At 42.0% G+C, this 27,142-nt stretch overlaps 1 protein-coding gene across 1 annotated transcript in view; it reads right to left on the minus strand.

The window, feature by feature from the left end:
* The window catches only part of LOC116311175 (protein NLRC3-like), a 69,523-nt gene extending 44,882 nt beyond the window's left edge, over positions 1–24,641 (minus strand). The window contains exons 1-7 of the mRNA XM_039604684.1: positions 24,628–24,641; positions 24,367–24,393; positions 22,201–22,302; positions 21,148–21,226; positions 20,799–20,985; positions 18,843–20,643; positions 16,835–17,008 (exon numbers count right to left, since the gene is read on the minus strand). Of these exons, the coding sequence (XP_039460618.1) occupies positions 16,835–17,008; positions 18,843–20,643; positions 20,799–20,985; positions 21,148–21,226; positions 22,201–22,302; positions 24,367–24,393; positions 24,628–24,641 (2,384 nt within the window). The remainder of the gene's footprint in view (positions 1–16,834; positions 17,009–18,842; positions 20,644–20,798; positions 20,986–21,147; positions 21,227–22,200; positions 22,303–24,366; positions 24,394–24,627) is intronic.
* Between the last annotated feature and the right edge of the window lie 2,501 nt (positions 24,642–27,142).

The following is a 27,142-nucleotide window of genomic DNA, read 5'->3' on the forward strand; positions in this document are numbered from 1 at the left end:
GATCCAGTTTAAAGTCAGCTTGAGTTTGATGTCTTTATGTCAAAGCTGCTCATGATGTTGAGCTGCTGATGGAATAAAAACAGTGAAAATCTGCCTCAATATAAAAGCATGTAGTCCAGACTTAAATGGAGCCTATTGTTAGCTGAGGTCCACACACAGTGTTTGACAGTGTAAACTGTGTGAAAGGGCTGCTGGTGGAGCTCACTAGGATGAGCAGGTGACCATGTGCCACGAGGTGGAGAGCAGCTGGCCTGGCTTTGATTCTGACCACGCCCCTTTCTCTCTCCCTCTGCTTTGCTGTCACTTATCTTCACTGCTCTGTCCAATAAAGCTGAAAAAGGCCCCAAATCAAAGAAATCTGCTGCAGCCTCTGAAATGTCTTCTGTTTCCTTCCCGACGGCTTTTCACCGTCAGCCCATCAGGCAGTCCAGCAGCATTTATGATGATGTCATGATGTTGAAGAGACTGCTATGGTGGCCTCTCCATGACCCCCAGCCTCATCTACACTGAGATGCAGACATTTGAAAACAACTGAATAATAGTCCAACACAACAGTCTGTGTACAGACACACACTGAGCTTTCATAGAGTCAAAGGAGTCAATCAAACACAGCTAGTTGAGTCATTTCTTGTGTGAGTCTAAAGTGAATCTAGTATTTGAAAGTCCACTTCCTGTATTTGTTGTTGAAGACTTCTTCAGCTTCTTCTCAAGGACATCAGCTGCTTGTTTGGCAGCAGAGGCAGTTAAGAAGCTTCCTGAAAAACACTGAACAGTGAGTTCACTGTGGCATATGACAAATTCAGCTTTCTATGTGCAAATGTGTCTGTGTCAACCTTTCAGATGCTGTTGAATCCAAAACATCAGCGGCTCCTTGGCTGCTCACTTCATGCACTTCTGTCTTTGTGACAGTCCAATGACATCACAGCTGTTTCCACCCCAGTGTCTCAGGACTGGACACCTTTAAACATGTGGAGGATCAAACAGCCGTCCAGCTAAACATACATGAAACTATCACAGCTGACAATCATTCCAATAACATCTAATGGTACATATATATAGACACAGGACTACAAGGAAATGGCTCTCAGCATCTGGCTGTGGGAACAAATGATCCCTGTTTGTCTTCAAATTGTGTGCATGTTTTAGACGTGCGTCACATGTAGAAACACAAAATCCCACAATGACACAAAGATGTGTTTGACACAACTGTGCAGCTGTAAGTTGTTTCTAATGATTCATTGAAGCTCTTCTAACATTCTGGAGACAATCAGTCCATGAATCTGTTCAACACCACAACAATTTGACTTCAATGTGAACGTTTGCCATTAAATAACCTTCTTCATCCAGCTGACAGCATCCTTCATCCTATGATATGAACAGTTCCTCCTGTTGATGACAAACCTCTGACATGATCTGCTTGAGGAGCTTTTTTTCATGTGAAGCTCTCTGAGCTCAGGGCTAAGTTGCTGTGTTTCATCTTTAAGAGCTGCTGCCTCCTCGCCGTTCTTCTTCTCCTAATGACACCATTTCTGCTTCAGATCTTTCACTGGGCCTAAAACAGATGAAGAGTAGATCTACTGCTGTTCACTGTTTGTGTCAATATGGAGAAATATGAAAGACAAACACAGCACATACAGAGAAATGTAGACAGAATGTGCAGCCAGTGCAGTAAATGGTCTAAATATCAGCTCTTTAGAAAATGATCCTGATGAACATGAAACTAACATCCAATGAGAAACACAGCTTCCTTGTTTCATGTCCAATAACAATAAATGAAGAGCTAATAAAGAGCTATTCTATTGTAAAATGCTGAGATGATTATTAGACAGAAGCCAGCGGCTCACCAAAAGCCTGCATTGCAAATCTATATGAAAGTAATCTATGCTCATATATGGCAAAATCCTTTAACTGTCACTGTGTTTTTCATCTGTGCTCTTGTTGGTTGGATAAGTTTGTAAATGACAAAGAGCTCAGTGGACTTTGCATCCATCAAATCCTGTTAGATGTTTGTTTTTCCTTCACAGCTTTGTGATGAAGGCTAAAGAACAGAGATATGAACTATTGCCAATATGAATCCTGATGCATGACGTGGGCACAGACCCACCAAAGCAACACTCAGCTCACCTCATTCCAGGCGCTTGTCTGCTGGAGACCATGAGCCTTGTTAGTCACACATTAGCACCGTGGTAGGAAACAGCCTCCATCATTTCATTAGATCTGAATTTGGACTGTTTCCCTCTGGATGAGAACCAAGTCTGTCAAATCTATTGATCCAACACAAACTATCAAACACATTGGCTCACAGTCAGATTGGCTTTGTATGGATGGTGTAACAGGGGCTGGGAAAGGATGCTGAAAGCTGAATATAATACAGAACAATAACAGGACATATAATCATGTAGAAACATGATCTTCAACAGGCACACTTCTATTATTCATGATCACAAAGAACTTGTGCAGCCCTGATATCAGCCCTAATATATGAGTGTGTTTGCCCAAAGATTGAAACAGCATCAACATGACAGCTGTAAGAAATCTTCTCTCAGCCTTGTTTGGCAGAAGATCCCTGCAACAAAGATTGTAGCTGAAAGATGACGTGTGTAAAGTTTGTCTTTGGGAGGGTTGAGGCTGTTTTAGACCTTTGATAGTTTCAATCCAGTTCTGAAAGACAGAAATAAAAACAACATCATTAAGATCAGATCATGGAGCTGTTTCCTGCCTTGTTTCTAGCTTCACATTACAGGACTTTACTACAATAAAGATGCTAACATGTATCTGTAGCAACAACATCATTGAATCTAGAACAACTGGAGCCAAACCAGTGGCTCTGCTGGGATCACTGGTGAGCCTACACTTCCTTGTTGATGCAGATTTCAGGGCTTCCTGTTGCTCCTCCGTTATAACTGTTCTCTCTTCTCAACACATGATGACACAAAGGAATCAGCAGTGACGAAGATGATGCTGAAGCACACATTTCACACATATAACAGAGCAGTCCAGTTACACACACCTCTGCTTGACATTAGGCCTCAAACAAAGACACAAAACACTAACTTGACTCTAAATAGAAGAAACTGGCAGCTTTTTCTGTTCTGTGCTTATATTTGACACACATGCTTCTCTTTGTGCAAACACACATCGCACTATAAGGGTAACCTAGCACACAATGATTGGACAGCACAGTGATGATGCTGGGAGATCCTATACTGAAGCAACACAGAAACACTGAGAACTTTAAACATTGATTATATTGAGATAAGCAGCCGACCCAGTCTAGATAAAGGCGAGCAGCTGGGACCGCTGCTGCACCAAAAACAGGTTTCAGTGTTTCCATGTGTGTGTGTGTGATGTCTTTACTTATACTGGTCAATAGACTTTAGTCAACACATGATTGAAAGGTGTTACACATGAAATAAAACAGTGTTTCATCTTTATTCCTCTGAAGCAGCTGCATTATAACCAATCTGCTCCTTTGTGGCCTTTAAAACAGCTTAAATAACTGTTGTTATATTTGTTTCTGCTCCTCTTGGACAGACGACTCTTGAAAAGACATTTTTGAATTTCAATGTGACTTTAACTGGATAAATATGGGATATATAAACGTCTGCAACAAACTGATTCCAGCTTCTACCTCATGATAGGAATGTTTTTGTGGCTCAAGATGACCTGATATCTTTCATGATGGAGACATTTGACACATGTTTCACATATTATAGACCAACAAGTTATTCATAGCAGTTTAAATACGGGAGTCACTTTTGGGCCCAGCAGATAAAACAGAGCCAATATTTCCTTCTTTATTTAAGTGACGTGTGTCACAGATGTGACCTAGTAAAGTGTAACTGAACATTAGTAACGTTATTAACACTCTCAGCTCGTCCTTGTTCCAGACCTGAAGATCCTCTTCTTTCATTCAGCAGCAGCTTCAGGTCTCTGATGGTCCAGGGCTTGTTGTTGGGAAACAGCCCTGCTGGGATGATGGTGTCCTCACAGAAACAGTCAGTGATGCTGTTGATCTCCATCACAGAGCACGTCCCAGTCTGCAGTCTCAGTCCTGCAGGGCCTCGCTGGCTTCCTGACTCCACCCAGTCAACAACAGGAAGTGTTTGAAGTGCAGGAACAAACTGAGGCTGTGGTCAAACAGGAGTTTTTATCTCCTGGCTCTGACTCTCACTGCGGCCCCGCTGCTGTGTCAACATGTGTTTGTGCTAAACAATGATGGAAAGTGTTATAAATGACTTGTTGGCCTCTGATCTGTCACAAACAGCTGAAACGTGTCTCTCATGAGTCACATGAAGGTTTCTGACTGTTAAGAGAATATTGTATAATATGATCAGCTATATGAAATGTATCTCTTTATCTCTTTATCTTATTATTAAGGACATGTCTAAGTGACTTTTCACCCAGTAACTTTTGTGCAGCTACTAACCGCTTCCTGTCTTCAGAGAACAGAGAAGTGAAGACTCAGCTCTATTAGAAGAACATGCAAATGTAGTGAAGGGGAAAAACCCGCGGCTCCAAATGATGTTGTTACCTTTGTACACACACACACACACACACACACACACACACACACGCACACGAAACATCTTGTATAAATAAAGGACGGGAACAGTCGTGGGGCGCAGATCCTGTGTACATGACTGCCCCTCGCGAGGAAAAACTTCTGCAGTGTTTGTGTGTTTTCTAAACTCAGGAGTCTTGGCTAAAGAAAGAACGGCAGGGTGATTTAAAGAAATCCCCTGTCATTTAAATTGGTCCTTCGAACCTAGAGATGGAAATACCAGACACATTTCTGTGACTCCAATAAGGTCTGACTTCTGCATCCTGACGTCGTGGGTAAACCAGCACCGAAGTCTGTCGACAGCCCTCTCCAGGTAGAGGTGAGAGTCCTGGAACGTTGAAATTCGGGTCCAGGCCGGTGATTTAGTACTGGTCCACGACGTTGGGATCCAGATGACCTGAACAACCAGCAAAAGACAACTGAGGGTAAGAAAACACTTTTTAGGTCTAACCCGCCGCAAGGGTTTGAAAAGAGAAGCGCATAGGTCTTATCCGCCGCAAGGATTAATAGCGCATTAGGCTGACCCACTGCACGGGTGCACAAAAGAAAAGCGCATAGGTCTAACCCGCCGCAAGGGTCTGAAGAAAAAACACGTGAAATAGGTTGAGTTCGCCGGAAGGAACTAAATTTAGGCTGGTTTTAGAGGTAGCCGGAATTACCTCGTAGTAAATTATATTTAGACTGGTTTCAGAGGTAGCCGGAATTACTTCGTGACAAATTAGCGCGCAAATGTCTATTTGTGTGTATGTATATGTGTGTATGTGTTTGGAAGTAAGTTGATTTTACAGCACAATACGCTGCTGAACTACTTCCATTGTTTGTTTTTATTGTTTTCTTTGTGTATCCCGCAAAAGCTCAAATACTGGTGATAAAGGGGAAAGGTAGAAGGGCGTGTCAGCAACCACTGTGGTGGATTTTTGTTTGATATGTATAACTATGTAACTATATACACTATATATCTATGCGCACTGAACATATATATTTTAACTTTCATGTAGAGTCTTAAGCACAAGACATTTTGCTTCACCGAGGTTTATTAAGTTGGTACTGTAACAGGGCAGTTAATGTAGGGTGAGAGTTCTCTTGAATAATTTACTTAATAATTAATTAATTTAACGTCTTTAATGCAGCACAACCAAAACAGTAACATTGTAATAGAGATCCTGAACACATCACGATAAAATATCATACAAAAAATACACACACACACACACACACACACACACACACACACACACACACACACACACACTCTGAACCCACACTGAAGTGTTTTTAAGCATGTAACCTATGTATTATATGTTATAAGATTGTGCCACTTGCTGTATAAGATTTAATAATTAGGATTAATGTGTGACCTTTGACCATGTTGTGACCTATTGTCAGAGGGTAAAGCAAAGGGTTAACCTATTGGTGTCACTTTGGACGGGGCCTCAGCCAGCGCCAGGTGTGAACTCTGGCCGCTATCTGACCCCAGCAGCTGTGCTGGGCGTGTGGGAAAGTTACCCAGCAGCAGGGGCGGCGACACTGGTCCCTATATTAGGGGACCAGAGGACGCCCCAGGGCTCTTTTCCTCCTGCTGCTGCTACCTGTCCGTCTCCGTGTTGCTCTGCTGTCTGTGCTTAAGGCTGTACACCCCGGGTTTTGCTTTGCTTGCTTTCTGCTTTGTAATTTTCTTGCTAAATGTCTGTATGTATTTTTCCTGCTGTTCATATGATTCAGTGTATTAAACTCTGTTCCAAGAATTCTACTCTTTTACAGAGCATCTTTTTGAGTGTCTTGGTTTTAATTGGATTTGGATCTCCACATCGTTGGTGGAAGAAGGTTATCAGGATGGCTTCAAAATTTGCGACCACACCACCCCCGAGTTTAGTACCAGAGAAAGCTTTGCAGTTCTGTGATAATGGGGAATCAGGCCACAAAACTCACTGTTGACGAGCAGTGGCTAGAAAAGAAATGTCCAGGCGCCGGACAAATCAGTGCTTGTAGATGAAGAATTCTTAAGACAACAAAATGTCCCACTATACATTCACCCATATCAGGAGGAACATAATAATCCCTTATCAAGTGAAAAATTAGAGATCAAGGAAGAAGTTTAAAAAGGGATGGATACAGACCCAACTGAATATATATAAATACAAGAGGAATGAAGTGGAATAAACAAAAGGTTAAATTAAGGTTAACTTAAATTAAATTAGAGCTTATCTCTACTATATTCAAACTAATAATAGGAAGCATAGCAACCTGTAAATTGGTATTAACAATGAAACAAAATTGGGAAGACAACCAAGCTGAATGAATAGAATGCGTGAAACCAGATAATTCACACGAAAATATATCAAATAAAAAAGAGAAATGCATAACGTATATTAAGGCTGTGTCATTGTTCAGCCAAAGAAAGAGTGTGAAGAAGCAAATGTCTCCAGCTTGGGAAGGTGTGAAGCTGCAGGTTCACACAGACCCGTGATGGATACATAATAAAATATAAACTAATATACTATTGTATATTAGTAGTAAAGTAGTGAAGTAGTGTATATACTATTGCTGTTATAAAAAAGGAAGAACAAAACAATAATAACATTAATAATGACATAATATTAAATAATAAGAGACACCTCAGTCAGTTATGATGTGAGGTGGATAATTGTTAAAAGTAGTCTGATTCAAGCTTAAGGTTTGCTCAAACTCAGTACAATGATATATGCGATGAAAAAATAAGGAGAATACCAAATCTAATCAAGTGCATAGAGACACTTGACCTGTTTGTAAACCTGTCATCCTAGATGAGACTTTCTTGAGATTAAGAGCAAACCTATACTAACAAATAATAAGTCAAGCCCTGAATACAACAGCTAAAGCTGCAGGTTTGTGACAACACAACAGTGCACTGGCTGCTGATTCTATTTTTAGACGGTGTGTGTGTGAGAATGCAAATGAGAAGCTGTGAGGATGATGAGAGGTTTCAGTTTTTTTCTTTTCTTTTTGACTTGCTCTTTCTGATTATGGAAGGCATGTCCAAGATACTCGTATGAAAGCGTATTTTGAGTGATTTTAACTGTGTGAATGCTGTCAGTATTTGATTTGAGTGACTCTGCGTGATTTGTCTGAGTGACTGAAAAAGGGGGGAGTTTGAGAGAAAAGGCAGTGTGTGTGAGACGATTTATGGCGTCTGAAAGAGGTTAGAACATTTAAAAGTGTGTATGAAATATATTTCTTTTGGGATGTAAAGTAGGATGTTTTAAAGTTTGAAAGTGCTTTTAATTCAAGAAATCCATGAGTGATGTTATGAGAGGTTGAGTTTATTTTTCTGATTGAAAACAAAAATGAGAACACACACATACACAAATTGTTACATGTGAGATTATTATTGAAATGAATTAGAAGTGAGATAGTTTGAATTTAGAACTCAGTGATAAGATGCATGAATTAAACCTTATTGTAACAAATACTTGCAATGAAGAAAGCAGCTTACACTCAATTAATATGAACACAAAGCCTTGGTGCCATAGGCAATTTGTTTTTGTTTTTGTTTGTTTGTTTTGTAAGTTTGGAAAACAAATTTGTGATCATACTTGTGGATCACAGTGACATATAATGATTAGGCACATGATTTAACAATGACGAGTTTTAGAGCTGTGAGTTATGAGCTGTAAGCAATGCAAAGTTTTTTCCTTAACTTAAAAGTTTGAAATATGTAAGATGTGTGAGTTCTTTAAAAAAAAAAAGAAAAAAGAATGACCTAAATGCCTTAAGTCAAAATGAAGTCTTGCATCTGCATAGAAAAGAAATCAGAAGAAGCATTCAGTAACTTGAAAATAGCCTTTCTACTTACATGTAGATGGAGGTGCAGGTTACATGAGGTGCAGTTTTAACACAGGCATTTGGTCCGCTTGCATTTCACTCCTGCAAATTAGACTCTGTTGTTTGTAGGCCTGTGCAGCTGCAGCAGAGGCAGTAAAAAAGTCAGCTGACATTGTTTTAGGGCACACTCTGATCATCTAAGTACCTCACGCAGTGACTTCAATTTAAAAAAAAAAAAGGAATAATAAGCAACTTTGTCTTATCTCACACATGTGAGACAACTCTCAAATGCTGGACACTTATTGTTGCTATATGGAAAGTTAGGAAAAGAGTTCGATTAGTCTCCAAAAACTAACTAATGCAAAAACAGGAAATCGTGTGAACCCAAAACCTTTGACTTAGAACAGGAACTACATGCCCATATTAGGAGCTGACTGTGTCTAAGAAGCAGACAGAGAGACGCACAGAATGTCAGAAACAACCCTGGCAGAATGGATGGCAAAACTACTAGAAAATAAGGATATTGTTTTGAACAATAAACTGCCGTAAGACTCTCCAGTCTCTTGCAGGTTGAAACCAAGTGTTATTGACAACACCCACAGCCTGTAAAATTGCAGAGAGACCATCTTGGATACATCAGAGCCACTGCAAAAAGGTTGAGGTCCCGGGAAGCCCCGACACCGAGGAGGAAGCGCCTACGCTTGGTTGTTTCGGGGGTGAGGGTGGTAAGTGCGTTCTTGGGGCCCCCGTAGGGTAAGCCCGCACTCCAATCTCTATCCGATCAACTTTAGGCAGCCAGGTGTAGGTGTGTCCTGGGAAACGTAGCACACATGGTGTTCTTCTGCTGTTTCCTCCTTTCACTGAGTGTGAAACACTGACGCTGTGCTGTTGTTCACAGAGCTGATTCTAGCTGCAGCTGGACTCTGTCATCTAACTGAATGTGTTGGTGCTGATCACGGGGCTCTGAGGGGGGAGCAGCAGGAGGACTCTGGATGCTGACGTCAGTGTATCTGTGGAAGCTCACACAGCGTCTCTGTCATTCAATATTGTGCTATATATTGTATCTATGCAAAGATGAACAGACTGTGTGTTCACTGGTCTCTGTGCTGCTGACTGCTTTGCTGCAGCTCTGATGTCATCATCACTCCCTCCTCCACCCTCAGCAGTCCCAGCATGCTGCTGTGGTGCACCCCACCCTCACTCTACACCTGAGCCATAGACCACACCCTCCACCTCAATATACACCACAGTTTTCTCTGCTATGGAAATGAGATCAGGAGGAAATCATTATTATTATTATTTAATAAATGCTCACATTAATGTGGGCTTATTTGTTTCATATTAGAAACATTAGTTGAGTGTTTTAGTATAAAATGGTGAAAGTCCCTCTTTTGCTCCTCCCTCACCTGTGGATGGACGGTGCTGTTACCGTGGTGACAGCTGTGATGTGTTTCAGTCCTGCCTGGTTATCACTGCAGGAATCTTTCACATTTATTACAGGTAATAACTCTGATTTTTCTGTGTATTATGAACTAAATGTATCCTGATACACACAGAGATGGATGAGCAGAGGTCACATGATGAAAGAACAAACATGGAGTCTTTGATTTATTTAGATATTTATTGATGAATGCAAACAAACCCTGACACTGAACCATCGTCCAGCTTTCACAGAACAAACCTGATCACATGACCTGCTGACCCAAACAGTGAAAAGCTCCATGGCAACAACAACAAACAGCCTCACATATGTTAACAGAGGCTGTTAGAAGCACAGAGTCTTTACAGTCTTTCTCCTGTTTGTACACAGATCTCTGCACATCTTCATCACAGTTACTCACAGACGTGCAGAGTGTGTGGATATCAAAGCTAAGTTTCCACCATGTTTGTAGTCTGTACTGGGACTCATGGAGCATCTCTCTATGAGCACTCAGTGCTTTAAACAGTGAGTCCCAGTTTAACCAGCAGCCTTCACACCACACATCACACAGACATGGAAACTTCAAACCCTCAGACTGAAGTCACTGGCAGTCTCTGGCACCAGCGACTGTGCTAACAAACACACAGCAAACAGTGAAGGTTTGGTAGAGAAAGCTGGTTGGGTAATACCAAGTATGCAGCGGAGGAGGCGGGGTTACATTACTAGATGATTAAACATTAAACTATTTTGCTGGTAATAATTGAAACGATTAAAGAAAATCAACAAGCTATTTATGCAAGATCATTCATAATTTTATAAACTGGAATAATGAAATTATATTGGCTGGATCTGATTATTGGGGGTCATGACCCCCGTAACCCCCCTGGTAATGACGCGCCTGGTCCTGAGGTCAAATCCACCATCTTTGTTTCAGAGCTTCATGTTCTCCCGTGTTTGTGTGCGTCCTCTCCGGTACTCCGGCTTCCTCCCACAGTCCAAACACATGCAGTTAGTGGGGTCAGGTTAACTGTGAGTGGTTGTGTCTCTCTGTGTTATTCCACCTTAATCAATGACTTCCTGTTAGCATTAAGTGCTTCTGTAGGACTGATGTCATTTTCATGGTTGGATCATTTAAATGAAGCTGGACTCAGATGCAGTAAATAAGTTGATTTATCATTAATGAGTAAAGCTGGTCAAATCCATCACGTGGACACATGTGATTGTGTAGTATTGATCCCAATGCTGGTATTAGTCCTGGATCAATAACACTGGATGGATGCGTTCAGCATGGAGCCCTGAGCTGTGTTACAGACAAACATGAAACTGACAGGTCTGTGTCATTCACAGTCTGTAACACTTCTAAACAACAGAGGCTGACCCAAGTGCCTCAGAGCCAGGCACGCTCACATCACAGCTCTCTAAAGAAGTTTCAAAATAAGAGCTGAAAGCTGTGTTTGCTTGTGTGAGCTTATTATTGTGGAGACTAACATTCAGTGATCATGTGTTCAGACTCATAATGATTACTCTCATAAATCCTGATCTTTGTATTTCCTGTGTGTTGGATCAATAACTGAGATTCATCGTATCACACAGCTGTGCTGCTGCTGGTGATGTCAGCACATCTGGAACAATACGAGGTATCTGCTACCAGACTGAGCAGGACGTGAGACCTGTGGACTGTTTAAAGCTGTCCCTCCACAGCTCACTCAGACCTGATCCACACCTCAGTGATATTCTCTGACTTCCTCAGTAGAGACAGAAACCATTCAGATCTGGGACGATCAGCTGACTGATGATGTCACACAGACTGTGTTTTTCAGGAACAGTGATTCTGATGTGAGCCTGCTAGCTGACAGCAGACCTGATGAAACCACATGTTGACATCTGTGAGGACAGACTGGACTCTTTGACTGCACCTTGGTTCTCCTCAGAGGTCTGTACAGGAGCATGTCCACCCCACTGAAGATCTCAGTCACTGTGAAACATAGAAAGCTGCTTGTGTGGCCTCTGCCTCACATGTAGATGCAGCTACAGGTTTCTCTGTCAGTCAGACTGAAACAGTGTCCTGATGCTGCATCATTCAGCTCTGTGCCCCAGTCAGCATCACTGTGTCTCCCAGTGTCAGTGTTTCTTTTCCTGTAACACTCAGCACAGGCTCAGCTGGTATCCAGTGTTGGACTTTCAGCTGCTGTCATAGATCCTCTAACATAGATCAGCTCTGCTACATGTTGTTAGATCAGTGCAGCTGCCTGTCATGTCCTGATGTTTCTCTGGGTCAGCAGCTTCTCCATCAGAGGTTCACATGGAGCTGATCCAGTATCTCCAGTAACTGTGTTCTGTGCCTCACTGGTTCATCCTTCTGTCTGTGTGACGTCAGTCAGATGTTAAACTCTGTGATCTTCACTGTGTCACAGAGTTCAGTGAGTCCCGTTATTCACAGGATCAATCAGATCATCAGAGAACAGCTGATCAGCAATCAGTGGTGCCAACAGCGCCTCCTGTGGTGAGAGGATGCAATAATGCAATGTAGCATTTTTACACTGAACACTTCCAGTCATGGAAACTGTCTGTTGGATCTGTGTGACGTTGCTTTCTTGTGTTGCTTTCTTGGTTAGAGTTCCTCACAAATGTCCAGATTATTCTTCTAATGAGGCGTCGACCATGTTTTCAGTTCTTTGGAAGAAAACATCGCCCTTTGCCATCCTTACTTTTCTTTGACTTCTTCAAATGCAGCTGAACTCCAGCTGGTATTTGATTGGACTTTGGACTTTGCAGGTGTTTCTGGTCATCAGTTCATTCCTGCAAACCTCTGAACCTGAACAACAATGATGCTGCATTGCTGGCTGATCCCAAAAGGTTGATTCAGTCTTTTCATCATCAGAAAAGACTGAATCCTGACCTGAGAATTCCCAGTGTACACTTTGGACTTTCCACTGCAGTACCTAATAAAGTGGCAGTCGCTTTATTTTTGAGCCATCTCCCTTCAGCTTTTTTAGCTGACCTGTTTACCTCCAACTTTGTATCAGCAGCAGCGAGCCACAGACAGAGTCCAGCAGGAGCAACAATCCCACCACAGCTTCTCCAGAAATGACCTCGTCTGGTTTCATTGAGTTATTTTATTTCCACACAGAACAGACTGGATGTTATCAGCACACAGAAATCACATGAACTTGTGCATTAAAACATGTTAGTGGATCATCCACCAATAAATGAGGAGATATTGGACGTGTTAACAGATGACAGATTGGGCCTGGGTCTGTGATACTGTTAGAAACACAGAATATTAACCAGGAACAGCTCTTTCATTTCCATCATTTCAGTTGGCTAATACAAACCACACCTCATCTCCTAATGCACTGAGCTTTCCTCATCTCTGACTCTGACTGCTGGGTCCATGGTGTTCCTCCCCCTGCTGAGAAGGTGCAAACAGCTGCCTTCTTTCAGTCACATACATCAGTCTGTCCACTGTCATTCTTTCCATGACTTTCCCTGGATGAGATGTTAGAGCTGTAGGCCTATAACCTGAGGTCTTAGTGGGGTCTTACCCTGCTTTCACAGTTCTTTCCAGCTTCCTGATATATTCTATTATAGAAGAGCAGCAGAGCATCCTCTAACTGCTTCATCATGATGTAACACACCTGATCCTTCCCAGCTGAAGTCATTTTATTACCTGTCAGGACCTTTGTGGTTATTAGTTTATTGCATGGCCTGTTAATGTGTGTCGAGAGGAGTTGTTGTTGAAGCTAACAGTATCATTATTATTTCAACTGTTTCACAGGTATTATGTAAACTACATTTATATTTCACTCATTGTGGGAGAATCAAAGCTCTTTGTTTTCTCTGCTCACAGATACACGCATGTATATACAGCCCATGTCCAGCTCTGCATGCACTCCTTCTGATCCATTTCTATAGAGAATAAACAACTTAACAGAATCATTCTCCATTGTTTCCAACTCAACCAGCTGCGTTTAATGAAGGAGTTTGAATTTACTTTAGGACAACTGCTGTTGTTTCCTGTCTGCATTCATGTTCCTAACTGCACTCCACACATTCTGAATTGGTGTAGTTCTTCCTAAAGTACTGCAGTATTCCTGCCAGTACATCCTTTTAGGTTTCCTAACTGTTTCCTCACCTCTGATGCTTGTTGCTATTTTTTCCTCAATGCAAATTCATGCTAAGCTCCTTCATATCCATCCCTGTTTCTAAACCTGTGATAATTCCTTTAATGTGTCTTTGGCCTTGTCAAGGTTCAAAAATGTTGAGAGAGGAATTCAAAATAACCACCACTGATCCGGCCGGTGCAATTAGACGGCATTTTAATGAATTACACATGTGTGAGTTCAACAACCCAATCAGTATTGAACTGTCTTACAAAAGTCAAAACAAAGACTTTATAGAGGTGAGAATTGTACCGCCCCCTCTTCTGTTGCTAGGCAGATTTAATACAGCATACGTCAGCCTAAACCACAATGACTTTTAACATAGTTTAAAAGAACATCGTCTTCGCGTCGAAGCCAGGTGCTTCCTGTCTCCATCCTCGGTCGCTCGCCTCCGCTGTCGCTTATCTCTGGGACATCTGGTCCACTTCCTGGAACAGACTAACACGTACACACCGACTTTGCAGCCATAGCAAAACGTATTTCAACTCTTGCCTACTAAATGAGTCTATCTAATTTGTGTGTGCGTGCACGTGCGGGGGCGCGTGCGTGCTGTGTACTGCGTACGTGTCATGACCTCTCCTGCACCCCAGCTCACCTCACACCTCTCGTCCTAGCCAGACATAAGGCCTGCGCTCATACACAGCTGAACTATGAGTGACTTCTGGACTAAATGTCACACTCAAATGATGCTACTCAAACCATGAAGGAAACTTACTTAAACTGAACATAAATGAAACTTAAAACTTACTTCAAAGGATCTAAGTGATAAATGATACAACCTTAAATCTTAGCTCTAAAGGATATAAGTAACAAAAGATAAAAATAACTCCAGGCATATGTCATGTAAGCAGGTGTGTTGCAATTCCTTTCAGAGCTCCTGTCCTCCTCACCTTGTATTGGCTGATCATAACGCCTGCCAAGAGTTTCTGACCCTCACGTGACCAGGAGCCACAGCTCTTTAATAAGCTCAAATGCAATCATGTATAAAAGATTAAAATCATTTTCATAACACAGGTTTTTCTTCTCAGATCTGCCAATATGTTTGCTCCTCCTAATATAGTCTAAAAGCAACCCCAAGCAAAACAATTTGAACTTTCCCCTATCAGTGATCCCTCTAACTAAGTGTGTGTGTGTGGTTACGTGTATGTCTATGTGCTAACCACAATCGCACCCCATTTCACCTGCCAAATATCTCCTGACCTCCCCCAGACAGAGAGACAGAAGCCGCTCTCGTGTATGTAATAACCGAACCAAAACTATGTATGTATACTCTACTGAATAAATGTTTTAATCAATAACCTCTACTGAAAGCTTAATCAAAAGATATAAAAATAATAGCATCATCAAAACTGCTCCTCAGACTAGCTTTCACTCAGACTCTGGTTTCTGGTTTCACTTCCTGCAAAGCATGCCTTGCAGAAGTGTTTCCTGTCTCATTTTGGCACATTTACTCTTTCACCCTGCAGTCTGCATAAACATTTAAGATTATCGAAGCATTAGAAAAGCATTATAGATTCAACTCAACAGTTTAAAGTGGTTCTTGCTGGACTTGTAATAAAGACTTAATTGGGTGCCAATATGTTTAAACATTTGAATGCAATATCAATACCTCTTGTATACATATGTTTGCTATATGATTATGATGCAACAGTAATGACAGTAATCCCAATAATAACAAAATAATAAATAAAAATGACAAAACATAATACTTCCTTCTCCACAGCCTTATTATGGGTCTGTCCACATGTTTGTAGTTCCCCACTTGCTTTTGATTCTCTGAAATTTATCCTTGAAATCATTTACTGGCATCTCTCCCTCTCACTCGCACTATCCCCAGAATACCAGAGTATTAATCTCCTGGTTTATCATATGGCCTATTTACATTTTATCCAATCATCCCTGCTTCTAGAGTCTTGCCCCATCTGCAGGCAGTCCAAAAGAAACTGCCTCTGCCATTTTCTTCTTCTTAATCTTTGATTTTTCTCTTCACTTTCTCCATTGGCTCTTCTTAGATGCACTTTCCAGAAAGCAGCAACATTTTTTGTGCCCCATTTTTCAAATTGTACATCTTACTTCAGCTTAATGTGTTTACTGTTTTGGTTTTACACAGGTCATGTAAAAAAAAAGTGTCTGACATTCAAAAATCCTACCAGAGGCTCGACAAAGCTGAACTGAAAGACAGCACGGGCAATAAATCAGAGCAGCACAGAACTTAAGCACACGGTCCATAGAAGCTGGGGTCTACAGGTGTACCAGGACAAGCTTAGTGGTAAGCCCCCCGAAAAAGTTTCACTTGTGCTGTTTCTGTGTAAATTACTGGTTTATTTGAACAATTTCATCAGGTGAACCATAAATACTCCAAAACAATTTCTTTGTGACTCAGTGTGATTTTGCATTTTGTAATATTAGCATGTCAAACTCTACATTCTCTACACAGATGAGAAATGAAGTTTATTTAATAATAAAAGTTATCTCTCAGAGACAAAGTTAGTGTCTCATTCAGGTCTGTATCTGTGTAGTCTCAGACACATGCAGTGCTCATATTTGCTATTTTGTGTGTCACTCAGACCTCTTCCTGACAGGGGCAGCAATTTCATTTAAAGTCACATTCACTGATACAGGCTGCTAGAGCTCCAACCAGCAGGGTACACACATGATCCAGGGAAAAATCTGATTAATATTTTTGTGCTGAAACTTGAACATACGTGTTCTCTTACATAAATATTAAGAGGTCCTGTGTTTTACTACAAAATCAAAGTAGTAAAACACAGGACCTTTGGGTTAGATATAAGGTGATTTGACAAATCATGTCTGTTGTAAATCAGTAAGCCATTTATCGACCTGACTCAGGTTTTAAATCATCATCAGAAAAGACTGAATCCTGACCTGAGAATTCCCAGTGTACACTTTGGACTTTCCACTGCAGAAAATAGAAGCTTCAGTCCTGAATCCTGCAGGTTGTTGTTACCCAGATCCAGCTCTGTCAGACGGGAGGACTGGGAGCTCAGGACTGAGGACAGAGCTTCACAGCTTCTGTCTGACAGGTTACAGCCACTCAGTCTGAAATCAAGCGGGAAGGGAAACAAGATCAACAAAACAAATCAGAGCTTTATTGCTTTTTTTGTTGTTTTTAAGCAGAAATCAGTGAGGTGCTGGTAGATTCTGTTCTTTTGGTTTATTACCCAATAACACACACATACACTAATTTGTGACTTTTGTAATATTAGCATTTATAATGCAAAGCAACAGCGATCACAGATTGAAGGGGCCTGAATAAAACTACAATGCAGTGATTTTTTAGATGACCTGTTCTTCCAATTTCCAACAACACATTTCTCCAACCTTACAGTTAAAAATAATTCTTTATCTTATACTGAATCTTGGTGCACCTCCCCCCAGTTTATTAAAATGAAGTGGTACTGAAGTTGCTGTAAGTGAAGTGTGATGCCACTGATTTCCTTTCTGATCCAATACAAAGTAAAATTCAGGCTGGTATCTGCCATACTGATGAAAACTATACCTTTAGAATCAATACAAGACATCATAAGAAAATATGATGTTTTGTATAACATAAAAAGCCTGAAATTTAAAATATTCAATTAATAATCAAAAATAGATGTGACTGAAAATAATAAAACTGGGAAACATTTTACAACCATTGCAGGAGCTTGGTTGGCATAGCCGGTAACAAGTTGGATAGCAATAAGTCCGGTGGGTGATGGGCTCTGCCAGGGCTGCCCTTTGTCAGTGATTCTGTTCATAATTTTTATGGACAGAATTTCTAGGCGTAGCCAAGTGGCGGAGGGCTTTCACTTCGGTGGCCTCAGAATCTCATCTCTGCTTTTTGCGGATGATGTGGTTCTGTTGGCTTCATCGGGTGATTGAACGGTTTGCAGCCGAGTGTGAGGCAGCGGGAATGAGAATCAGCACCTCCAAATCTGAGGCCATGGTCCTTAGCCTGAAAAGGGTGGAGTGCCCACTCTGGGTCAGGGACGAATTCCTGCCCCAAGTAGAGGAGTTTAAGTATCTCGGGGTCTTGTTCACAAGTGACAGGAAAAGGGTGCAGGAGAACAATAGGTGGATTGGTGCTGCAGCTGCAGTGATGCGGACCATGTACCGATCCGTTGTGGTGAAGCGAGAGATGAGCGTAAAGGTGAAGCTCTCAATTTACTGGTCGATCTACGTCCCTACCCTCACCTATGGTCACGAGCTGTGGGTAGTGACCGAAAGAACGAGATCGCGGATAAAAGTGGTAGAAATGAGCTTCCTCCGAAGGGTGGCTGGCGTCTCCCTTAGAGATAGGGTGAGGAGTTCAGCCATCAGGGAGGGGCTCAGAGTAGAGCCGCTGCTCCTCCACATCGAAAGGAGCCAGCTGAGGTGGTTCGGGCATCTGACAAGGATGCCTCCTGGGTGAGGTGTTCTGGGCATGTCCCACCGGGAGGAGGCCCCAGGGCAGACCCAGGAAACACTGGAGAGATTATATCTCTCAGCTGGCCTGGGAACACCTTGGTGTTCCCCCGGATATCCTGGAAGAGGTGGCTGGGGAGAGGGAGGTCTGGGCTTCTCTGCTTGGGCTGCTGCTCCCGTGACCCGGCCCCGGATAAGTGGAAGAAAATGGATGTATGGTGTTGATGTGGGTTCATAGATCAAAGCAAGGTTATCAATGATCAAAACATTTTTTTATTCCATGTATCATTTTAAGTGTTTAAAGGCTGTATCAAAAGTTCATTCAAGTTATAATATTGTGGTCAAAAGTTCTCCTTTTTTCTTTTACACTATACAACTATGTAGGCTGATGGTTTAAGGACATGGATCTGTAATGGAGAACTCTATGACCACTTTTAATCAACATTTTAAAACTAAAGGTCACATATGATCACACATATTTACTTACAGAGCTTTGTTGGAGGCTTTGACCACTGGCAGCAGCCTCAGAAGAGCCTCCTCTGAAGCAGAGTATTTCTTCAGGTCAAACACATCCAGATCTTTTTCTGATGACAGTAAGATGAAGACCAGAGCTGACCACTGAGCAGGAGACAGTTTATCTGTGGAGAGACTTCCTGATCTCAGGGACTGTTGGATCTCCTCCACTAGAGAACGATCATTCAGTTCATTCAGACAGTGGAACAGATTGATGCTTTTCTCTGCAGACAGATTCTCACTGAGCTTCTTCTTGATGTACTGGACTGTTTCCTGATTGGTCTGTGAGCTACTTCCTGTCTGTGTCAGCAGACCTCGTAGGAGAGTCTGATTGGTCTGCAGTGAAAGACCCAGGAGGAAGCGGAGGAACAAGTCCAGGTGTCCATTTGGACTCTGTAAAGCCTTGTTTACAGCACTCTGGTGGAGAGATTGGAGCTTTAGTTTATCAAATAATTTAAACCATGTAGAGGTTGTTTGTTTGTCTTCAAGCAGATTTTTGCCAGAGTTGATGAAGGTCAGATGGACATGAAGAGCAGCCAGAAACTCCTGAACACTCAGATGGATGAAGCAGAACACCTTGTCCTGGTACAGTCCTCTCTCCTCTTTAAAGATCTGTGTGAACACTCCTGAGTACACTGAGGCTGCTCTGATATCGATGCCACACTCTGTCAGGTCTGATTCATAGAAGATCAGGTTTCCTTTCTGCAGCTGATCAAAAGCCAGTTTTCCCAGAGACTCCATCATCTTCCTGCTCTCTGGACTCCAGTGTGGATCTGTCTCAGCTCCTCCATCATACTTGACCTTCTTCACTTTGGCCTGAACCACCAGGAAGTGGATGTACATCTCAGTCAGGGTCTTGGGCAGCTGTCCTCCCTCTCTGGTTTCCAGCACATCCTCCAGAACTGTAGCAGTGATCCAGCAGAAGACTGGGATGTGGCACATGATGTGGAGGCTTCGTGATGTCTTGATGTGGGAGATGATCCTGCTGGCCTGCTCCTCATCTCTGAATCTCTTCCTGAAGTACTCCTCCTTCTGTGGGTCAGTGAACCCTCTGACCTCTGTCACCATGCCAACACAGTCAGGAGGGATCTGATTGGCTGCTGCAGGTCGTGTGGTTATCCAGAGGTGAGCAGAGGGAAGCAGTTTCCCCCTGATGAGGTTTATCAGCAGCACATCCACTGAGGTGGACTTTCTAGGGTCAGTTAGGATTGTAGTTTTGTGGAAGTCCAGAGGAAGGCGACACTCATCCAGACCATCAAAGATGAACACAACCTGGAAGTCTTCAAAGCTGCAGATTCCTGCTTCTTTGGTTTCAGTAAAGAAGTGATGAACAAGTTCCACCAAGCTGAACTTTTCCTCTTTCAGCACATTCAGCTCTCTGAAAGTGAATGGAAATATGAACTGGATGTGCTGGTTGGCTTTGTCTTCAGCCCAGTCCAGGGTGTATTTCTGTGTGAAGACTGTTTTCCCAATGCCAGCCACTCCCTTTGTCAGCACTGTTCTGATTGGTTCGTCTCTTCCAGGTGAGGCTTTAAAGATGTCTTCTTGTCTGATGGTTGTTTCTGGTCTGTCTGGTTTCCTGGATGCTGTTTCAATCTGTCTGACCTCATGTTCATCATTGACCTCTGCAGTCCCTCCCTCTGTGATGTAGAGCTCTGTGTAGATCTGATTCAGAAGGGTTGGGTTTCCTGCTTTAGCGATGCCCTCAAACACACACTGGAACTTCTTCTTCAGTTTAGACTTAAGCTTACGATGACAAACTGCAGCTTGAAGCTCTGAATGACAAGAAATATGTAGAATATCATTTGGAAGTGGAAGCAAACACTTAAATCAAAAAAGAATGAATCTTTAAAACATGTAAAACATCTCTTCAGACATTAGTAAATGTTCATTTATCCAAAACTTTAAATCTTTACATAAATCCTCTTACTGCTCTGCAGACGGTCAGCCAGCTCCTCCTGCTTCATTCTCCTCAGGAAGTCCACTGTGATCTTCACAAATGCCTCTCTGCTGCTGCTCCTCTGACTCTCTAAGCATTCTGGGTAATCTGGACTCAGAACCTTCTGGATCTTCTTCAGCTCGTTCTTCACAAAAGTGATGATGTTGTCCTCCAGCAGCTGGAACAGAATACTTTATGAATGAGCCAATCAGACTGAAATCATGGAGCCAAACATCAGATCCATGTTGGACACACTGACAATCCACTGGTCTACAAAGAGCAGCATGGAGATGACTGTGAACAGAATAGATGTAACAGTAGTTGTTGTACATGTACAGACCATAAATATGGAGTCCAGCTGTGTTTGATGCTGCTGGGCAGACTGACCACTGGGAACCTCTGAGCTCTGCTGTTCCACTCTGTGGAGGAACCATGAAGGATTAGATCAACACAGGATAAAGATCCAGCAGTTTCTGCTCAAATAACTTCATCTGAATCAAGTTTGTCAAACTTTAAACTCTCAGATTGTGAACATATGGGTCATTTTTAGTAAGTTTATAGACGTCCTTTCAGTGGTGATGTCAGGGATGATTTTGAAGAAGCTCATTAAACTGGACCATCAGCAGATCACTGCTCCAAAACCAGAACATGATCCGAGGTCTCCCTCCACCACCAGAACACCAGCTTTACTAACGTGGTAGATCAGTGTACAGATCAATAATTGATGAGTCATTTGATCAAAATCACTGAGTGCTTCACATCTGACCCTCTGATGTTTCTGTAGACATTTTGCATATTTAATGAATGTCTGAAAGTTTTACATTCATTCTATGAATACAGTGAAATGTTGTGTTATAGTCTCCATGTTTTTTCCAGCATCATAAATTCTTAAGTTCAGAAAATTAGATTCTTTTTCACAGCTGAAAAACATTTATTCTCTATTGAAAACAACATCGTCCACTCCAAAGGTCACAATCTGAAGGTAACATCTGGTTTTGTTCCCTGTGATTCAATCTGAGCATCAGTATGGTGGGATTATCCACTACATCCACACCACTGTGGTTCAGTGTTGTCCTGATGGAGTAACAGCAGCCAGTATGATCCAGGCTTTAGCTGCTGGGTCTCTGTGTGACCTCTCAGACTGTTTAACAGATCAGACACAAAGAGAATCAGAGCAGCTCTTTAAAGACAAACATGAACCCACTCAGGTCACACTTTCCCCACAGATATGAGCATCACTGTCCTCAAACAGCAAATGACCAAGTCTAACATTTGGATCTTTTCTCTTTCATTGTTTTCTTTTTAATGAATCTTTGTAACAATCTGAGGATGTTTCAGGTCAGATTTATCCAGGAAACACAAACATGTAAAGGAGTCATCACAGCTCTCTGACCTCGTTGGTCCAGGTTCACCACTGAAGTGTGGAGGGTCAGGTTTGGACACGTCACTCCTCACAGACGGACAGCTGGACCCTGCAGACTGTGACCTCTGACCTCTGCAGACACAAACATGATTGAAGCAGCTGTGATCACACAGACTGCAGATAATGCAGCTGTTTCCTGTCAGTAACATCCTCTTAGATTAGAGTTCAGCTTTTTACAGGAAAACTGGACAAAACTGATTTTTGTTACAAATTCATTTTCATTTCCTCTCAGCTCACAAACACAGAAAATCAACCAGAATCAACACTGATTATAATGTCAGTGGAGAATTATTTCTGTTACTCAGTGAGTTCAGCTCTCTGACCTCGTTGGTCCAGGTTCACCACTGAAGGCTGGAGGGTGACCTTTGGACCGGTCACTCCTCACAGACAGACAGCTGGATCCTGCAGGCATAGCTGGACTGGCCATCGGGCATACCGGGCATTTGCCTGGTGGGCCGCTGGCGATTTTTTGTTTTTATGGGCCGATGGATTTTTTTTTTAATTTTATTTTTTTAGGAAGGGTATATATAATGAAAGGTGTTGGATTGGCCAATTGGTCATGATCGACTCTGGGCTGGACCAATTACAGCCGAGGAGGCCGGATGCACCCTCCCCTTGTTTAGCAATCTTATAGAGGCGAACTAAAGAAAATGGAGAACAAAAAAGGAAAGGAGGTGTTTATGAAAATATAACTAAATCTGTCATTTATTAATTTTAATATTAATTAATGATCATGTCTCACCTCTAGTGTTCTTGGTCTTAATTTAAGGTTTCTACCATGTGTTGTAGATAGTTCAGGAGGTTAACTGACCAAGCAGTCTTTTTGTTTCCGCTATGTACTGTTTAAAATCCAGAATAGGGAGGATGGTGTAGGTTTAAGTTTATTAGATTGATACATATATACCAACAAGGCAGTGTACATCAAAGCAGTTGTTTTCATGCAAAGGCTTTATGGTTTTTCCTATAGTGATTGACAGATCACGTGACTTTCGCGCATTGCATGCCGGGAACTCGTGGCAAAACAATCCAAGTACGCATTAAATGCAAGCATTTGCAGCACCGCAAAACGTTCATTCTCCGGTTCCAATACCTTCTTGGTTTTTATTTGCCGCACAAAAAAGGAATGTACAAAACGAAGGAGAACAATGCCGGACCGTACAAAGACAGACTCGACGAAAAGGCAAAGAAAAGATACGAGGAAAAAATCAAAGGAGTGAAAGGGTCAGACCCTTACGAGCACACAGAGTGGACAAAAGACGTCAGCGTGCTGCCCAACTTTCACCACGCTCAGATTTATAATTATACGGTTCTTGGAGTGAGTGCATACACTCATGAAGTTTAGTAACTTCAGGTCACTGCAACAAGCCCAGGTACAGTTTACCGACGGATGGGTACAGGACCTTGAAATGCACCGTGCAGAACGAAAGACCATCGTACAAACAAAGGTAAGTTTACCAGTCTCTCAAATCGTCGTCATAAATACACATTCGTTAACCGTTTATTAATATAACCTTTGAGCTCAACGGTAATTAATTAGTAGTGGAAATAATTTCTGGTACGCATTACAGAAATGTAGCAGTGACAATAATATTGTATGTTGTAATCGCACTGGACAATTAGTGATACAAAACAACTGTTTTATCCTGTGAATAAAAGTATATGTTTTTGTCAGTGTACCATGGTAATAACAGAAGCGAAACGCAATATTGTGTCAGGACAATTCACTATTTATGCACAATAAATAAAGGAGCATAGCGCGACAATTTCTGTTCAGTGCCAGACTTGCTTGTAACCTATATCACCAATTATGTTAAGAAAAATGACGTATTAACTACTACAAAACACTGACCTTTGTGGGAATGCTTGGAGCAGACTAACATGTGAGCTGGAGTGTTCTGGGACGTTATATTTGGTATATCCAGACCATCCGTTGGCTCTTACTTCAGAAACATGGCTTAAAAAATTTCTCTTCAACGACATCCAATAAAAAAACCCCGATCTCTTTACCCGTCAGCTTCCCGTGGCTGTCATGCCACCGTTATTGCAGTTAATAATACAACAGTTTCTTGCCATTTTTTGGGTTTCTTTTTATCGCTGTGTAACTGAGTTCAATTGAAAGCCTGCGTGCACTAGTACCTCTTGCCACAAGTTCCCAGAATCCTTTGCGGTTTTACCCCTGAATGACGTCACATTTTCAATCTCTATCCTGGTGGGCCGGTCTCTAGTCAAAATGCCCGGGCCGATTTTTTGTCCCAGTCCAGCCCTGCCTGCAGGCTCTGCTCTGTCCTCCTCTTCCTCCATCATCATCTTCTTGTGGACTTCAGTCAGTCTGAGAGGTAAACCACAAACACTCAGTCAGTTCACATTAACAGGAGTAACTGAGTTACAGTCGCTGACCTCTGACCTGTCATGTAACCTAGAAACCAGGTCAGTATGTCTATAGGTTCTCAGTCATCCAGGTCATTTGATCTAAAGAGCTTGGAGAGAAAAAAGAGACTTCTTTAAGTTTCTGGAAGACGTTTCATCTGAGAAGCTCCTTCAGCTCTACAACCAAACGGTGGAGAGGCCCAGATATTTAAACCTGAGACGGAAAGAAAGCATGTCGCTGACCCACTATTGATCCTGTTATTTATTTGTTATTTAAGGAGGAAACTGAGAGCTTTTCCACCAGAAACACAAACATCAGCTCCAGCAATGATCCACTGATGTGTTTTTATTCCATGTATGAATGTTGTTATTGACAGAGATGAAGTTTGTGTGTCAGTGATGCAGTGACTGTTGTTGTTACCTGTACAGGCTGGTTAGACTCTATGAAACAGATCATACAGATCTCTGCATGTTAGAAGAGACTATTAAAGGTCATGAATGAGACAAAGGCAGGGAGGCGTCCTTTACAGCTAAACAGCAGAGTGAGAGAACAGCCAGCACCTCTACATTTATCACATTATACAGCACATGTATGATACTGACAGGGATGATAAGAATTTAGTGATTCCATCACTGATATTACTTATTGATTCTCAGTAGCTCTGCTCTGACAGTCACCACCATCACTGAGCAGCATATCAAAGACATTTGTGCACATTAACTGCATGTTGTGGGTCAAATGTTTGTGCATGTTGGAGGCATTTCCTCTTTGTTGTGATCAGTGTTGAGTCATTACTCAAAAAAGTCTTTATTACACAGTCTCATAACGACCACCTAACAATATAAAGCTGAGGTTACAGCCCCACACACCAACACAGAGCCTGATGAGGTCACGTGATGTTTCTCTGAGTGTTTATGAACACAAATCAAAGATGAAACAGCACAAAGACACTTCAAAGTGATTCTACTGTAGAAACATGAACAGGTAGAAACCTGCAGCCTGACTGCTCATCACTGTGTTACCTGTTCAAGTTCAGCAGCAGCAGCTCACTTTATCACGGTGCTGGTCTGGGGTCAGTATTTACTCAGCTTTCACGTCACTCTGGGTTCTTGGCTAGCTTAGCTTTAGCTTGGCGGTAGCTTAGCGTTTGCGCTGTGTCAGGTGTCTTCTGTGTCATGTGTAAATATTAATCACAGTGACAGTATAGGGCTTTGGAGCGTGATGTCACGGGAGGTGGGCCACGCCCCCTTTCGCCATGACAGTAGGCCAGACACAGGATACAGCTTCAGCTATGGTTCGTACGTGATGTGGTGGCAGTTGCAATGTTAGATTACACGATCGTGAAGGCAAGAAGCTGGATAATGGGCTCTCTTTTCATCATTTTTCATCCTGGAGGCAACGTGAGGGATCCCATGTATCCGATATTACTAAACAAAGACGTCAGGCTTGCATTGCAGCGGTGAGACGAGCGGATCGAGTTCTGTGCAATCCCCAGCTTTTTGTTGGTTTGCTCTCCGCATTTTCTTTCCGGTGAGTTCTAAGTTAATTCATATCACTATTAAAAGGCTTTTAGTGTTATTTTCAATGCGCTGAGGTCATAGATAATGAGATAAAACATCCTAATGTGTGATGCTGCAGATTGAACCACGTCATGTCATCATGTCGACTGAGTAGCTTATGATTTAGCATTATTGCAGGCAAACCAGTATATGAAATGGATGTAACAAATCCAGACTGGGCACCAACACTGCACATGGGCCGCTAAAAACATACTAAATTGCTCCCATTGTACACTAATCTTTACATAACTTCCAGATGAATCACACACCTGTCATGTGCACTAATTTTATCTTACAGGCTTTTGTTATGCAGCTGCAGAGTCTGAAGGTGTGCCGCGTGCAGAAGTGATCGATGACGATCTGACAGAAGACCAACAACAAAATCACCATGTCATGGAGGCAGTGGACAGCAGTTGTGTTGGATAAGTGAGGTTGAGGTACCAGCTGCAAATGTGGACAGTGGTGATCGGACAGACAGCATCACGGAAGCTAAAGGGCAGACGAAGGATTGTGTGTGCAATGAACAGGGCAGAGTAGAAATAAACACAACACTGCTTGATAAGATTGTTAAGGTTTGCTGTGTTTTGCTGAATATGTGCCCCAGTGTGGTTGTCAAACCCGCGCCTAATGAAACTTGCTCTTGTTGAGTATTCATAAAGCTGTTGTGTTGCATGTGTAGTTCATTGTAAATAATTGTACTTTGTGTGAAGTAGTTTCAATAAAACAGAAAATAATAGTATCTTTGGTTTTTTTATTCTTGATCTTATCACATGTACTTAGCAAGTACATAGAAATGAAATGCAAACTATTTACATGGCAACACACAGCTGGCATCAATCTTGCACCACAAAATGAAACATTACAGGCTATTTAGAGCAGCACGTTGTTTGGTGAAGTATTTCCCAAGAAGTTCAGGAAGACACACTTTAAGAAAGAAATCTTGTGCTTGCTTTAAACGTGGTTCCCAGAAATACACATCAGGGAA

The sequence above is a fragment of the Oreochromis aureus genome, linkage group 3 (genome assembly GCF_013358895.1).
Source record: "Oreochromis aureus strain Israel breed Guangdong linkage group 3, ZZ_aureus, whole genome shotgun sequence".
NCBI lineage: Eukaryota > Metazoa > Chordata > Actinopteri > Cichliformes > Cichlidae > Oreochromis > Oreochromis aureus.